A 17079-nucleotide genomic window follows, 5' to 3' on the forward strand; every position below is an offset into this window, starting at 1 on the left:
TTTATTAAGTATGTAGGCTTTGGGTGGCGGCCATTTTGTTTTCTTACGTGTTAAGTCCTCTAGAGGGCATTTGGTTTTTATTCAGATTTATCTAGGCTTTAGTTAACAGCTATTTTAATTTTTTCTTACCTAGTTTAGGGTTGACAGTTCGTTTGTTGGCTATGAGATAAATAAGCTTAAAACTAAAATAAAAAATTGTTTTTTTAGCATTATTCTTTATTAATACCATGCAATTATTTTAATACAAACCAATTTAACTAGATATTCAAATTATAATTTATGTTACTAAATGTGTAATGACTTTATTTAATCTTTATTATTAAATGATGCCATACGATAATTTCCAAATGCTAGTGTTTCAATCACATCTATAACATATCTCTTACTATCAAAAGGACCTAACGCGATTTTAGTAGAATTTGTCGTAAATAGCTCATGATTTTGTGATACTATTTTATTTGTATTCGCTAACGTTATGCGTTGCGTAAATAGACATTCCCGATAGCAGTTATGTTTAATATTTTTCTTGACAAAACGTCTATCAACACCTTTGGCAGTATTTTTATCTTCACCCTCACTCTGCAGCGAATACATTTTGGGTTTTAGACCAACGAAAGAGAGGCCAAGTCTGCTACATAATTCATCCTTCATAAATCCGAGTTGTTTTTTGTTAGTTTCACTAAATAGTTGATGATCTTTAGGATAGTCCGAAAAGTCATAAAGATGGGTAGACGTTGCCATGTCGTTGTAAACATCATCGGTCTGAATTAGATAACATAGTGAATCAGTGTCTGTGAAACACAGCTTTGCATTTGATCCATAGCGTTTCATTATCTCATTATAATGAAACTCATACATGCAGGTTTTGCTGACATCAAGGATACTAAATCCAACATATATTGGCCGATTAAGCAGCATCCTAATTCAAAATAACTTGAATTAGTACACAAAATTCTTACAAAATAAATTATTTCATTACTTTTTCTTAGTCATTTCTATTCCTACGAGATTTTCATTAAAAATTCTAGCTCTTGTGAACCGAGGTGATGAGCACATTCGTTGTACTTGTTTTTCATTATGAACTAGTTGGATGTCTCGGTGTTTCCTAAGATTCTCCATGGTTTTTCCTACAAATAAATATTTTCTTTAAGAATTAAAGATGTTTATATATATATATATATTTTTAATAAATTTCAACTTACCAAAGAAAGCGTTGTTCATTAGTTTGAAAAATGACTTGCTGAACTCATCCTTTGCTTCTTTTCGACGTTGAGTGTTGAATTCGATATACTTCTTAATCCATGGGCTTTGATTGAACTTTAATCCTCTGTGTATTTTAGTAAGGCGAAGACCAAGCGATAAGTATAGTTTTAAATTTCTGTAGTGGATAATATAGTTATTCCTATTTTCTAAAGTTGGTGTTAGCTTTGGTTGATTCTCCATAAATTTTGCACCGAGAATCTGCAATTGCTTTAAAGAATACGCAGATAGTTCTTCCTGTTTGACAGCTTTTCTAATGGGAGCGAGTGGATAGTCATCATGCAGATCGTGAATTTCCTGAGGGTACTCCAAATCAACTTGTAGAATATAGCCTTCTGGGCTATCATCCCTGACTTTCATTACATCAAACGAATCTATTTCTTCTTCATACATCCACTGGAATCCATCTGTAGGCATATGCTGACTCATTGCCCACCCATAAAGATTAACAGCGTCGAAATACATTAGATAGGAGCTTGGTTTTGAGGAATCATAGTTTTCCATGTATTTATTATTAGCTTCAGCGTAGCGCAAAGAAATCATAGAAATTCCTCCTCTAATGCCGTCCTCAATGAAAAGATATTGATCGACGTCAGTCAAGAGCTCCAGCTTCACACCAGTCATCAAAAGACACGCTTGCCAAGCTAATCCTGGAGAACTGTACACATAGCAGGGGTCTAGACTATAGTATTGCATACTAAGACTCCTAAAGTTTTCGAAGACGTCAGCGAGCAGCAGCGTATCAGTTAGCACGTAAAGATTTTGGTATTCCTCAAGATTATTTAGATTAAATTTTTCCCAGATTAATTGGGCATAGTCATAGTCCTCTTGAGATATATGCTCATTGGTAAGACTATTGAAAAATTCTTCCTTGGGAGGGAGTGACGATTCTTCAAACCTATCAAATCCATCCATATACTCATATGGGAAAACACCCTTTCTGGTCAAACTTTCGGCATTGTCCTTGAAATGCTCCACAAGCAACGGAAAAGCGTTTGAACCTTGAACTCGGAGATTAGCAACCAAGGAGTCTAAGGACGCATTTAGAAACTGTAACGAGTCCAAAAATCGCAACCTTCCTAATGTAAAAGTTAAATATTTTTCCATATTGTGCGGTATGCAAGTAATCCACGGTTTTTGAAGCATCCAAGACTCTCCATTATTATATGCGAATCATAATTCCGCAAGTTATGTATCACGACCGGAATGTGGAAGAGATATTTTCGGTTTATGTTACAAGAATTATGAGCAGCTCCTAAAAATAGTCCGGTACGATGCTCGTGGTCTCGAACCTTTCTGTCACTATCTTCAAACTTTTTTCGGCAAATATAGCAATTCGTACAAGAGTCGAATTTTCTCTGTTCCTCCATCGATAGATTCATGGGAATGTTAATATGCATTATCTCCAATAGATCACTTTCTTCCTCTTGAAGACACTCCAAAAAATGCTTTGAAGCATTATTTCCACTGTAAACTACTGGCTGCTTCATCAATGCCCCCTCAGGACCAATTATTACGTACGAAAAACCAGAAGGACGATGTTTCCCAACATTGGTTGTACTTGACTTCGCTGGATCTGGCTTAGGAGTCTCAATTTTCTCAATAAAACATTCAAAGTCGGCATATATGACGTAATCAACTCTCGTTTGCATAACATGCTTGTTGAATGTTAGCCATTTTTCATTCTCTCGGGCAATTCAACCCTCATAGGGCCATAAAATTTACAATATTTGATATGATCTTCCAATATTCCTGCACTTGAAAGCCTTTGTAGACAGTAATGACAGTAAAAGCAAGCGTTGCTGTGCTTTGTTTGGGAAAAAAGTAGCTTGTTTAAGTTCTTCACCAAAACAAAGTGCTTTATGTGTTCATCTGCTACCAACAACAAATTAACCCTTCTAACTTCCTCGCATATATTTTCGCTAACATAAAGCGGATATATTTCATTCTCATATGCAAAAATATTAACTGACAGATTGTTCTGCTTCTCAAACTTTCCAACTTGTTTTAGCTCCATTGGGAAACTAATACCACTGAGATCAAGCTCATTCTCATACCGAAAGTATTTTCTTACTAAATGGCCATCTTTTTCCACTGGATGTAAAGCTGCCAAAATAGACCACACGAAGCACTTGTTGTAATCATTTTGAATATTTATTAGCGCTTTTTTATTCCGCAACTCCTGGGGCAGGGGAATGAAGCTGGAACCTTTAAAGAGATCATTTTATTATCTAAAATATAAACCTATATTAAATAAAGATTCTTACCATTTAGTGGGTTATAGGGAACCAAGGTTAATTCTCCATACAAAAGTTATTCGAGGGTCCATCCGCTACCTTCTCTCTCATACTCCTGCATTGATTTCTCTATTTTCGCGAAGGCTTCAGACATCTGAGCGTCTAGTATATCTTCCCGGAGAGTGGTGAAAGCTGTGCTATGAAAATATGGCGAAGTTTCTACAAGAACTCCTCCCTCGGTGTAAACCGTTGCCTTGGAGTATCGTCCTTGAAGACTTATATACCATTTTAAACCACGCCATGTTTCCAATTGGTTTAAAAGAATATCTCCAAATCTTGTGGAAGCCTGAGAGGAGAAGGTATTAATATTCTTCAAATCATCATCACCACTTGGAAATATCTTATATTTTGACACAGTTCCACTCAATGCACGAGTTATAGTAACGTCGACATCAGGATTGAATTCATCATCTGGTGGAATAGGGTAACGGTTTCCAGTCAGCTTCTGTGGAGCGTAAACCTCGTCTCTGTGTTTGTTGAACTCGGTTTTCGTGTTGAATGATTTATTACAGTTAATGCAATTATATCTAAAAGCCCCGCAAAAAAATATATATATATATATTTTATCACGCTATAGAGAAAACTTTTTAAATAAAAGTCATCAACTTACCGGGGTTTCTTATAATCTGGCATATACAGGGTCTTTTTTTTTTGCTCGGAAAAGTGTTTTTTTTTCAAAAACTACTTATAGTACCGATTTCAAATTTGGAAGGTCAATTCTCTATACCGGGGGACATCAGTTTGATAAATTTGAGCGTTTTCGGTAATGTTTTTCACCAATTTTGAAAAATTTTTTTTCGACCACTAGGTGCGAGATAAAAAATTTCTATTATAAAGTTGTAGGCCGTCATCGAAAACCCTTAAAAATTGTTCACTCGACGAAAAACAATTTATTTATCAGTGAAAATTCGAGCTTGAAAAATTTACAAGTTGGTGAAGCCAAATTACGATTGTTTGAAACGATAATTGAAACCGAATTACCTAATCCAGTTGAAACTTTGGTTAAAAAAACGACCGGATTTAAAAAACACGAGGCTATAGGTCAATCCTAAACATGCATTGGGTATTTAAAGGAAAACTTTGGGAGATTATTATCAGTGTTTGATAATATTTCGAACAATGCCTCGTTATTCAGTAGCTGAGCGTACCGAGATAGTTGCCATTTACTATGGAGAAGCAGCGCAAAACCTTAGAAGAGTGACTGAAATCTTCGCAGAAAGACATCCAAATGGAGCACCATCTGTAAATACAGTAAGACGAGCAATTCACGATTTCAATCAATTTGGTAACTTGCAACCTAGGTTTCGCGGATTGGGTCAACCGGATTTAGACTTCGAGAACAATGTACTCGCGTACTTTGTGGCATATCCTCGTCACAGTTGCGCTAACGCCGCTGCTGATTTGGGTTGTTCTGCAAATCGTGTGTGGAAAATTCTTCGTAAGAATCGCTATCACCCATACAGAGCTACGCTCCACCAAGGACTAATTGACGGAGACCATCAAAGACGTTATGAATTTAGCAACTGGTTACTAAATGCTGTCCAAGAAGATAGACAATTTTTGCGCCATGTTTTGTTCTCCGACGAAGCGTCATTTTCTAGAGATGGGCCCTTTAATCATCAAAACAGCCATCTTTGGTCTGACATCAACCCACATTGGGGTTTTGAATATCATCACCAGGTTCAATTTGAACGGGTCAATGTTTGGGTTGGACTTGTTGGAAACCGTTTGATTGGTCCCTTTTTCCTGCCGACGAACCTCAACGGCCAAAGGTATTTACATTTTCTACAGAAGGAACTGAGTGACGCAATCGACGACCTTCCATTGGCTGAAAGACGTCAGTTGTGGTTTCAGCAAGATGGCGCCCCTCCGCATTTTTCCCGGCAAGTAACTGAGCACCTCAACGAGTTTCCTGAAAGGTGGATAGGGAGAAATGGTCCAGTGCATTGGCCAGCAAGGTCACCTGACCTAACACCGCTGGATTATTTTCTCTGGGGATTCGTTAAAGCAAAGGTATACGCCACGCCCATTGAAACTAGGGAGGAACTCATTAGACGAATAATCAGTGCTTGCCGAGACGTCACACCAGAAATGGTAGAGAAAGCGTTTGAGAACTTAATTGTCCGCGCACAAACCTGTGTTGCAGCCAATGGTGATATTATTGAAAATGTTTTGTAAAAATTTATGTGAATAAAATATCTGCATTTAAAAACCAAACGTGTACATTTTTTCAAGTGTGAAAACTCTACTACGTTTGTATTAGACTTGTTCCCTTTTCAATTATCGTTTCAAACAATCGTAATTTGGCTTCACCAACTTGTAAATTTTTCAAGCTCGAATTTTCACTGATAAATAAGTTGTTTTTCGTCGAGTGAACAATTTTTAAGGGTTTTCGATGACGGCCTACAACTTTATAATAGAAATTTTTTATCTCGCACCTAGTGGTCGAAAAATAATTTTTCAAAATTGGTGAAAAACATTACCGAAAACGCTCAAACTGATGTCCCCCGGTATAAACAAGAATGGGTGCTATTTTAATAGAAAAATAAATGAATTACAAAACCGTATTAAACTAGTGGTTCGTAAATATTGGTCAATTAAGCACATACTGCAAACATACTACTGGTCGTGCAAACCATGCTAATTGGCATTGTTCCACCAAAAATGTGAAATCCGATACCCTACCTCCCCAACCATCTGATACAAATGAAATTACCTCACCTGCTGTAATGCCAATTACAAACTTCATTTTATTATGGTGTTTATAACTTGAAGAAGTTTGGTTCTGAACATGACAAATATTTCACTACACGTCGCCGTTAAAACAAAACCACGTAACTTGAGATACGTGGTTTTGTAAACATTTACATATTTAGATTCTACACCCCAATTTACGTATATAACTTTAAAAACATAAATAGGTTGCAATTGAATTTCTTTTTTTAATCGAGAAAACATTTAAACGTATCTTTGATATTCACAACGCATTTCGCGCAAAAGCACGTATCTTGCTTATTTTCAGCTCCATGACGCAAAACCACGTATCTCCAAAAATTCCCCTGTAGCAAAATATTTTTAAATTAAAATCCTCATAAATTTAATATTGAATCGAAATTATTTAACTATAAAATTAACTCACGTGTAAAAACCTGACACGCAATTTCACAGGTCCCTGCCAAATTAAAAATCCATTTTTCTCAAAAAGGCCACCGAAAAGATACGTGGTTTTGTTTTAACGGTGACGTACAATCAACCACTTTTCTAGCGTTGGGATACCTTAAAAACACTGCGGCATAAATTTGTCCACTAAAGCTCTTTTAGGAAAAAGAAATACTTCACGAAGTTCCAATTCCATTAGTTTAATCCACGTGTTGAATATATCTGAGAAAGTTAATGCAGAAATATCAAAATGATCCGCTATATCTTGATTGAATAGCCCGACTTTAAGACGCATAAGCACTGCGAAGAACTGATCCAGAAGAGATATTTTAAATGTAACCTTCTTTTTTGGGTCTTTACCTTCCTTTTTCTTTCCTCTCCAAAACGCATACGTTCAGCTTTAGGTTGTAGAAAATTAAACAACCACATAAACAGAGCGAAAGTGGGTATTCCTGTATAAAATTTGATCATCTCATTGTTATCGCTAATTTTGTGAACGCCCCAAGTTTTCTCTATTAAACGCTCTTCCAGTTTCTTCACCCTCTCCTTTAACATGTTGTTCTCTAAGTCATAATATTCAGTCTGCGTGCCTTGAGAACGTAGATGGATTGAATGTTCATTTGTGTATTTTTATGTGAACGTTGCTGACTAACTTCTATTTTCAACATATGATACAGTTATGCAGTTAGATACTGTTGGTGTTAAATCCAAAATGTCTGTGACAGGGGATGGAGTAAGTTCTGAAGCTGACGATAAGGTCATATTTTCCATTGCTCCCAAAGATAACCCAAAAGTATCAGGCTGATGATTTGAAGTTTGCTGACAATTATCAATAACCAGGAATTCATACCTCGAACTTGGAATGGTTATCCGGCCGTATTCCCTATGGTAAGATCTCGGGGACCGTTTTCAGTGACGTGTATGAGAAAAAAAATCGCCCCTTCGCACGCGTCTCCCCTCTTTAGGAGTTTTTACCCCGCGCAACCTCCCGTTTTTACAACTGTAGTTTTTTCTTGTTCGACTCCCCGGCCATTTCGAAATTTAGGGTTTGAAATCCCACCATTGATAGCGACGGGTCAGCTCGCTCTCCCTAACTCTCCATGTGGAAGGATTAAGTCCGGCATTGTTATAGCGCTGCCAAATTGGCAGCAGTTACAATGCCCTTGAGAACCGCGAAGTCCGAATGACGAGGTGACCGTCGCTATAATAGCGCGATAGCGAAGGGAAAAGCAAAAAGATGTTTGAACCCTTTTTCGACACAGGGGGATGAAATTATCTGAAACTAGGTTTTAATACCATTGAAAATCGTATGAGAAAACACGTATGCTCTGACGTCAAAATGATGAAAAAAAAAACGGTCCCCTAGATAGAGACGGAAATCGGGCGAGATAACCATTCCAAGTTCGATGTATGAATTCCTGCAATAACTACATCTTCTTCCATACTTATATTAGTACTTGAGTAATCATGGAATTTGAGGGACAGTAACAGTCGTTTCTTCTCAATATGTTTATCCCAAAACTTTTCATAAAATTTATCCTAGTTTTAATAGTAACCAAGGCTTATTAAGACTTAATTTTAAGTTAATTTCTCATCGAAATGATTATTTACCTTTAATTTACTTCTGTTTTTCCCCTTTTACATCTCTGTTGAGCCGATTCAATTGGATTTTGGATAATTCTTTGGTATTTTTGGGAATAATCAATGAAGGTACCCAATCTGGGTCATTTTTGCCCCATTAAGGATAGCCAGAAACGAAAATTCTGCTACAGACCCGCGAGTCTACTGAAGGTTTGAAATTTTTATATTTATAATTTTACCCCATAGCCTGAGTCTGGTTTTAGGAATTCTATGGAATTTTATATTTGGGGTTCCGGTTTTGCTCGTACATCCAACAAAACTACAACAAACTATCTTAATATTTTTTTTAATAACATAAAATTGTAACCCTCTACTATTGCTCGTACAACTATTATGGAAGAAAAAAACAAAATGTCCGCCACAGGATCCAAACATAGATTTACGAATGCGCAAACTCACCCCTTCTATCCCACCCCCATTTTCTGTCGAAGAGGAGTATTAATAACATGTGTAGGCGTTATCTAAATTTATTCCCTCCGAACGCATTAGGTCAGGGGATAAAAATAATTTCTTTATTTGCCTTTAAGGAAGACAGTTAGCCCCTTTAGACTTGGTTCTTTACTATTAAAGGTAGGTTGCTTCTAAAAGACCAAAATAAAGCGCTGTAGTGAAAATCCATTATTTCGTATCAAAATTTTAGATAAGTATGGTCCATTTTACTATTTCCCAGTACCTAATGTGCGGGTGCGCTCAAGGTAAAAATGTAGAAGCCCAATGATTGTTCCGAGTACAGTTCCCTCAAAGACCATTTCCCGATCGACGCACATTGCCGCTGAGTGACTTAAGCCTAGGTGGTGCCTTAGGTATAGCCTTAGCAGACTATTTTTATTTTTATTCTCTGAACATGGACAGATTAAACAGCACCGTCCCTTGGGTAGGGCGAGCGGGGCAGCGGCCCAGGGCGCAAAATCCAAGATTTTCATTTCAATTAGATATTGAAAAATTAAAACAATTATTAAAAAAAATTGAAAATATTTCACTAAAACTCGAAAATAATGAAACGTAAATATATCTGTATTAGAATGGTCCAAATATGAATTTTGCTTTCCTTATTCCGGCGGCTACAAAATAGTTATAGCCGTGAGATAGAAGTCCGCCCGACTCCGTCGAAGTTTTAGTCGATCGTGTTCGCTCGTAACGGTAACGGATTATACGGATAGTTGGATCAAAGACACAATAAAGAAATAGACCGAAGATTATACGGGCGGTTAATACGGAGGCGACGCCAAGCAGACAAACGGTATTTGTTCCGTATTCCTGTGGTTCCACGTTTAAGTGACGCCTGTCGATTAGGTGAGAAAATAAAAAATCATCACGTGACACGTCACACATGTTCGTGTTTGTAATCTTTTAGGTACTCTGACGTAATTCGCGAATATTTCAGCTGTGATAATTTAAAATAAGGTTAATTTTTATTATAAATTTTAAATAAGTCAATTAATTCTTTCAAAACCCAAATAAAAAGCAGCAGATGATCTTTTAATTAAAATCAAAAAATTCTAATTGCGAAATGATATTTTGTCAAAGGCCTAAGTAACTCGTGTACTATCCGGTATGTTGTGGTTATGGCTTGTTATGGGAATATTCTGAGATTCTAAATTGTAAACAAAAGTAAATGGAATTTTGATGAAATGGATGATTCTACTAAAGGTATGTAGCTATTGTCCTTGAAATAAAATTAGCTTTGACAATTTAAGTCTGATGGCTTGACCCTTCATTTCTAGATTTTTGTCCTTCACTAATTTGTGGAGTCTGAGCTTGCAATATAAATTAATAACTTTCTTAATGATGGTATTCGATTCCAACTTCAGCATCAAACATGTTCGTGGTGATCTGGGAAGATGTTCATGCCAACAATATTTCGTAATACAGCAAGTTATAGTTTTTAGACTACATTTCTTTTATAGAGAGAGGAATATCACTTCATAACAACTAAACAAAATTGGCTAAAAACCAAGGAGATCTTGCTCAAATTATAATAACATAATTAAACCTACACAAAATGATCCTTGGTCAAAATTTAAAGGTGAGAAGTTAGCATCACCGGTTTTTTCTATTTAACTTTCAACTGGATGAAATTTCTTTTAATTAAATAAAAAAAAATATTTAGACTTTTGTTACTTGTTTCAATTCAATGGAAACCAAGCCAGAGTTGGAATGGCTTTTGGATTGACCCACCTTTTGCCATTTACAATTTGTTTATCCCGTTCTAAAAAGTGATCATTACAAATTAAATCATGATTTGAATGTGTTGCGATTTACAGCAATTATCCATTGAGAAAAAATTGTTATAGTTATACAAAGATTTTAAATAAGAATGAATATTCATCGAAATAATATGATAATTTAATCCTACTTATGGAATGAAACCTTTTCCGGTTTTGTTTTACTTGTTATTGCGTAAAAACACTAATATTAACCTTTTTTACCAAATAAAAACAGATTTTTAGTAGAAAACACTTTTTCTATAACTTTTTAATAAAAAAATCACCAAAACGAATTATGAAACATGTTAGCTAACATAAAAGTACTACCCGTTTATCAAATTCACCCCTAAAGTTTTTGCGTCTGATTTTAAACCGAATAAATATTCTTAAGCCTTAAGTACTACGTGGCCTAGGCCAAGCGCTCACTGCTCCTCGTAACGTCTCCGTCCTAGCTTCCACAAGCCTTTGCTTTGTAACGGAGACAATGCCTTGTGGAAGGCAGGACGGATACGAAACAGAGCCAGTGGGCGCCTAGTCTAAAGCGCCACTAAACTTAAGTGGCGCTTTACACGTAGTACCCCAGGAATACGGAACAACTGCCGGTTGTCTGCTAGTTATCGCTCCCGTATATTTTTGGCAAATCAAACTCCGCGTAAGGTGTCTATTTCTTTATTATGTCTATGAGTTGGATACTCTGTAGATCACTAATTTGACAGTACTGTTGACACTGAATTGTGACTGACATTTAAATTTGTAAGTTCTTTTTCTATTATGTATTTTTTAATTTTTAATGCTTCATTAGTTTTGCATTACTTTGATAATAAATATAGTAATTGGTTTACAAAGTTTAATAATCCTGAATTGACTTTTTTAAATCGAAAGAACCAACTGGGGTGAACCGTGTGAAAGTGAAACTAAAACTTTATCGTTTACCTCATACGTTCCATTTTTTGTGATGTAGTAGGTTGCACGACCACACAAGACAATAATAATTTGTTTAGGTAATACTAATATACCGTTATATATAATCCGTTTTAGTTTTTAGTAATTCTAAGTTTCTACGTAGGCTATGATGATAAAATAAAATTTTAAAACCTATAATAGTTCTATAGGTAAAAAGGTTTATTAAAAAAAGAATTATTACTTCACGGAATTCAAAATATTTAATCTAATTAAAAGCCACTACATATATAACGGCTTATAAAGGACTACGGTCCGAAAGCTTCCAAATATTTTAATTAGATTACATGTTTTTAAGTCCATGAAGTAACAGTTCTTTTTTTAATAAACCTTTTTGCCTATTTAAATTGAACCATAGATTAGAGCTTTAAAATTCAATACTATATAGTTATAGAGTAGTATCACCTTGTAGCTTTGGCCATGGCCGCCATTTTGTGTATGTATTTTTTATTTTTTTCTGACTGTGCTCTTCGTTTGTGAGTGAACCGCCCTGTTCCAAAAGGGTTGTCAGTAAATAAATCTTAAATCTTAAATCTCTTGGATACTACTCTATTCTCTATACCGAAACTTCAAATGTGTGCGAACCATATTATTAAGTTAGATAACGTTATCACATGTGCCCCTTGTTATTGGCACTTTTAACGAGTTACGAGTTCTACTCTACTTCACTTTAACTTTGATGAATCGAAGTGGATTTTAACCTTCTGAGATACGTACAGTAGATGAAATAAGATGCCACCAAAAAAGAAGTCAGGTCATGAATTTAGGAAGATAAGAGAGGTCAAAGAAGCGGAAAGAAATTTACTTTCAAATAAATTGAGTTCCTGGTTTTCAAATACTACCAAGTCACTTGATAAAAATCAAAATGAAGTTGACCTAGAACAAAACGACGTACCAAAAGATGTAGATGTGGAAGAAGAAGATGGACATCAAAAACAAGTTGACCAGTAACCAGTAGATGAATATAAAAATGAAGTAGACCAAGAACAACTTGAACAAGGAGATCATAGAAATTTAAATGTCGAAAACGTTGAGCCAACAATTAAAAGATTCAAAAGATTTCAAAAGCCAAGTACTAGTCAAAGTCATAGGATTGATGAAATATCAATTGTACCAGGTATTTCTACACAAAGCGAAATCGCCAGTTGCTCCGCTAATTTCATATACGCGAAACAGGAGATTCATGAAGGAGATGGATATTTAGATGCCTAAATAATCCTGAGATATGGATATTAAATGATAAAATAAAATTGTTCCTAGTCTAACAAGGGCCAAATCAAAATAAAAGCGCCGATTTTTCAAAATTACAAAAAGTGGATGGAAGAAAGTTTACGTCTGACTGGTTTTATAAAGTATTGCCCAACAGTGAAACAACAGAACGAAAATAGATGATGTACAGTGAAGAGAAAAAACTATTTTTTGTTTTCCATGTTTGCTGTTCAATGTTCAAAAATCCTAGTCAAGCTTGGAGAATAAAGATAGAGGATTTGATGATTGGAAACATTTAAATCCAAGAATAGTGGAACATGAGAAATCAAATTTACATCGAAAGTGTTATATACAATGGATGTAACTTAAAGCAAGTGGCGGTTCTATCAAAAAAATTACAAAAATGCTTCTAAATGCGCTTCTAGGTGGCAGCACCTTCCAGACCTTAAAATGAAAGGCGAGTTGTGTGCCGTCTATTGGCTTCCCGAAACCACGTGTTTAATAAGTTAATAATCACGTGATTCCGAAAAGCCAATCCACGCGAGAAGCTCCCAATTCACCACACCTTTTAGCTAGATTTTGAAGCTTACTCAACTTGTTTTTATTATTACGCTAATGACATCTAGTGCGAGCGAACGCAACCAGGCAAGAGCCGCCACTTGCTTTAAAAATCGTAAACAAAGCGGAGCGACAATTGATGACCAAGTTCATTCTCAATATTTATCCGAAAAAGAAAAGTGGCGATCGCGAGGGGTCGGACATTCATTAAAAAACGTACAGGATTTGCAAATTCAGTGGATTTTTTGGATTTTTCACTGGATTTGTGGATTTTGTATTGGATTTGTGGATTTTTGAAAAATCCAACGGTATTTGTATTTTTTTGCTGGATTTTTTGGATTTTTTCTTGGATTTTGTGGATTTATGGATTTTTATCTTGGATTTTGGGGATTTTTTGGATTTTCAAGTGGGTTTTGTGGATTTGTGAAAAATCCAGGATTTTTAAAAAATCCAAAATTATTTGAGTAATTTTTCGTGGATTTTCGATTTTTCTGTGGATTTGTGGAATTTTCTCCGGGATTTTGTGGATTTTTAGATTTATTCTATGGATTTTGTGGATTTGTGGGTTTTTCCAAGTATTTTGTGGATTTGTTAGTAAATACTAAATATCTGCCGGATTTCTCGCGGATTTTGAATTTTTCGCTGAGCGTACGGGATTTTTCTGAATGTCCGACCCCTCGGGCGATCGGTCAATAATCGTCAAATTATCGAAAAATAATCTAGCTTTAAGAGGATCGAGTAATGAAATAGGAAACCCTAAGTGTGGGATATTCCTAAATGTGCTGGAATTAATAAGCCATTACTCGCCATTACTGAAGGATTTAATAGAGACCAAAAGTATGGTTTTCGTATCTCCTAAAATTCAAAATGAATTTATAGATTTATAAGGAAATCAAGTGAGAAGAAGTATTATCTATACTATATTCCTAAGTGCCTTCTGTCTGTCTGTCTGTCTGTCTTGCGTCTGTTTCTCTATAGGCGTCCGAGCCGTTCAACCTAGGACCTCCAAATTTCTCACAGCTTATCTTATGGCGCAAAGGCAGAGAGTCGCGCTATTTTCATCGATTTGCAATTTGGTTTAAGTTAATTAATTAAATAATGTTAAAAAGCGAGTCAAAATCTATGTATTTTTGCCCCTGGGAAGGTGCCGTGAATCCTGCAACCTACATACACCTATACAACCAATATTTTTCTGCCTCAGTCAATTTCGTGGCTGCGTCATCGTCACTTGGAGAATGGAGACTGGGGGGAAGGGGGGAAATGGGGTTTTGTTTATGACTCAGTCTTCACAGAGAGAATTTAGATAGGGAGATGAAGGTCCTGCCTTTAACCGTACAAAAAAACATGTCGCCCAAACAAACGGTCCCGTCGTAATTATCTGGCCAGGTTAACTTCCTGTCATGTGACAGCTACGTTTTCTCCTAGATTCTTATTGGTTGCTTTTATTTTGATTTTACGCGCATAACTGCAGCGCCATCTGGCAGCGGTAGAGAGAACGTTTGATCATTTTCATCTGCATTCTATTGAGCGAGCCTATTTAAATTTTCTCTGAAATATATTAAAATTTGCTTACGAATTGGAAGGTTTATTTTCTAAAGGTAAATATTCATTGCGTTTAATTATATTTCAACTTTTTTCAATTTTAATAACATTATTAAATGGTTGTATCTTATAGGCGAGTCAAATTTATTAAACCATCCAAGGCTTAATAAAAGCTTCGGCGAATTGTCTGCAAATATGGGTCTTGTAGTTCCAAACAAAACTCGACTAATACACAGGTTAATGGAGCCCCCGGAGTCTTTTTCATAACGTCTCCATCAGCAAAAAAGGAAACCGAAAAATGTCAACGGTGGGTTCAGGCATGTGGTCGAGAAGACTTTACTTTATCCGATGTTTATCTATGAAAATGAAAACGACGAACGTTTGAACTTGAAGGTAAATTAAACCATTTTTTGGATGCTTCAAGAAAATAAATGTCATTCTTTAATTTTAGTGGCTAGAAAAAGACTTCATGAAATATTTAGAAGATTGGGAAAAAGATGTTACCAATCGGCCTGGAGATTTTGCCAACAGCGAAAGGAACAAAATGCTTTTGAGCGCAGCAACAGTTGAGGGTCTAGGAATGACTGGTACCGCTATAATAAACATTTATTATTTTAGTGATAGTTAGATTCTTTTTTTTCTCAATTACAGCTGTTAAATTCCTTGTTAAAAAGGTGCAAAATAAGTGTTGATGCAGCACTTATATCAAGATCCTCTTGAGCAATACTTTGGGAGGCAGCGATGCTCGGGTGGTCGAAACAGTAATCCTTTCGTTGCGTTGTTTGAAGCCAGCATGGATCAACTTAAAGCCTTATCTTGACTAGTCATAGAAGTGGTTAATGGAAATACCAGAATTTCCGAAAAAATTGTTACATAATTTTATTTCAATTCAACTTGAAACATCATCACAGTTTTGAAAAATAAAAAAATATATTAGTGATTATTTGTGAAACAAAATAATGCTTTCTTTTTAAGGTCGTTTTACAATACAATTTTGATTATGTAAACAAAATTAGCCTAAATTAATCTTTACATAACACAAATTGTAAAACTTTTATATGACTAGAAATATTACTTAATCTTTTCGTTGTAACACTATTCTGATTCTTCACTCAAACATTTTTTAGAAATACATATTGTAGTGGGAAATTTCATGAAGGTAAAAATTGTTGAAAAAGTTCCAAATCTGGGTCTCCATTTAAAAAATTATACATTGAATTATCGTCAATTTAAATTGTGCTTTGAGATGAGCTTGAGCTGATATTTGTTTTAATTTCTGGAATGTGAATGGTGGGAATTTCATCCTTAGTTGGAGATCCTTTACTTATATTGTTTTTCTTCAGAGGAGATTCTAGCTTTTCCTTCTGCGATTTTTCTTTCCAATATTTTCCACTACAGGTTTTTTCTTTGGAGAGAAAAGTTTCGTAGACTCTTTGGACTTTTCCATGATACTCTTTCGAAACGCTTAATTAGCTTTGAGGGCTTCTTTGGTTTCATACTGATATTGCTCTAATATGTCCCAGACTAAACATTTTCCTCTAGTATTTACAAATGTATCCAAAAATAATTTTGGTTCATTTAGCTTCTTGAAAGTATACTGTGGACAATGGTATACAGCACCTAAATAAGTAATATCATAAAAAAAGCATTACGAAATATTTTAAAATAAGAAACAAAATAATTACCTTTTAAGATGAAACACATGGCTGTTCAAGTTTGCTTAAGCCAGAGAGCCGAATTTCAAATTTGGTGCTTCTAACGTCTATCGTTTAACTCCGCCTCTTTAGGGAGGTTACAAAAGCATCATACCGGAAACCGACCTGGCCTGTTATTTCGATCAGGTGGTTTTAAGAGCGACAATTTAACCCCCACTTTCCGCTCCCTATCTAAATTCTCTCTGGTCTTCATTTCCAATTAAGATAAATAATTAAATCATGTATTTTTGCCCCTGGAACGGTGCCGTGAATCCTGCAACCTACGTACACCTATACAACCAATATTTTTCTGCCTCAGTCAATTTAGCGGCTGCGCTGGGAGGGGGTGGGGAGGGAGGGTTTGGTTTATGACTCAGTCTTCACGGGATTTTAGTTCTAGCTAGGGCCCGGACGAAACAGTCTTCACGGGATTTTAGTTCTAGCTGGGGCCCGGCCGAAACAGTCTTCACGGGATTTCAGTTCTAGCTGGGGCCCGACCGAAACAGTCTTCACGGGATTTTAGTTCTAGCTGGGGCCCGGCCGAAACAGTCT

General features: G+C 35.8%; 2 protein-coding genes across 2 annotated transcripts; both read right to left on the reverse strand.

Annotated features, from left to right (window-relative positions):
• Nucleotides 1-306: 306 nt before the first annotated feature.
• Nucleotides 307-3131, reverse strand: LOC149949815 (uncharacterized). The gene is made up of 3 exons (XM_090169510.1): nucleotides 1203-3131; nucleotides 980-1127; nucleotides 307-919 (listed from the first exon to the last, which is right to left on the reverse strand). The coding sequence occupies exons 1-3, from the start codon at nucleotides 2404-2406 to the stop codon at nucleotides 307-309; spliced, it is 1965 nt and encodes a 654-aa protein (XP_090025636.1). The 5' UTR covers nucleotides 2407-3131.
• Nucleotides 3132-3140: 9 nt separating this feature from the next.
• Nucleotides 3141-4205, reverse strand: LOC149949816 (uncharacterized). Its single transcript, XM_090169301.1, has 3 exons — nucleotides 4168-4205; nucleotides 3528-4084; nucleotides 3141-3468 (listed from the first exon to the last, which is right to left on the reverse strand). The coding sequence occupies exons 1-2, from the start codon at nucleotides 4188-4190 to the stop codon at nucleotides 3574-3576; spliced, it is 534 nt and encodes a 177-aa protein (XP_090025427.1). The 5' UTR covers nucleotides 4191-4205; the 3' UTR covers nucleotides 3141-3468; nucleotides 3528-3573.
• Nucleotides 4206-17079: the final 12874 nt, after the last annotated feature.

This window comes from Leiobunum rupestre, chromosome 3 (genome assembly GCF_980474605.1).
Source record: "Leiobunum rupestre chromosome 3, qqLeiRupe1.1.hap1, whole genome shotgun sequence".
NCBI classification, from domain to species: Eukaryota; Metazoa; Arthropoda; class Arachnida; order Opiliones; family Sclerosomatidae; genus Leiobunum; species Leiobunum rupestre.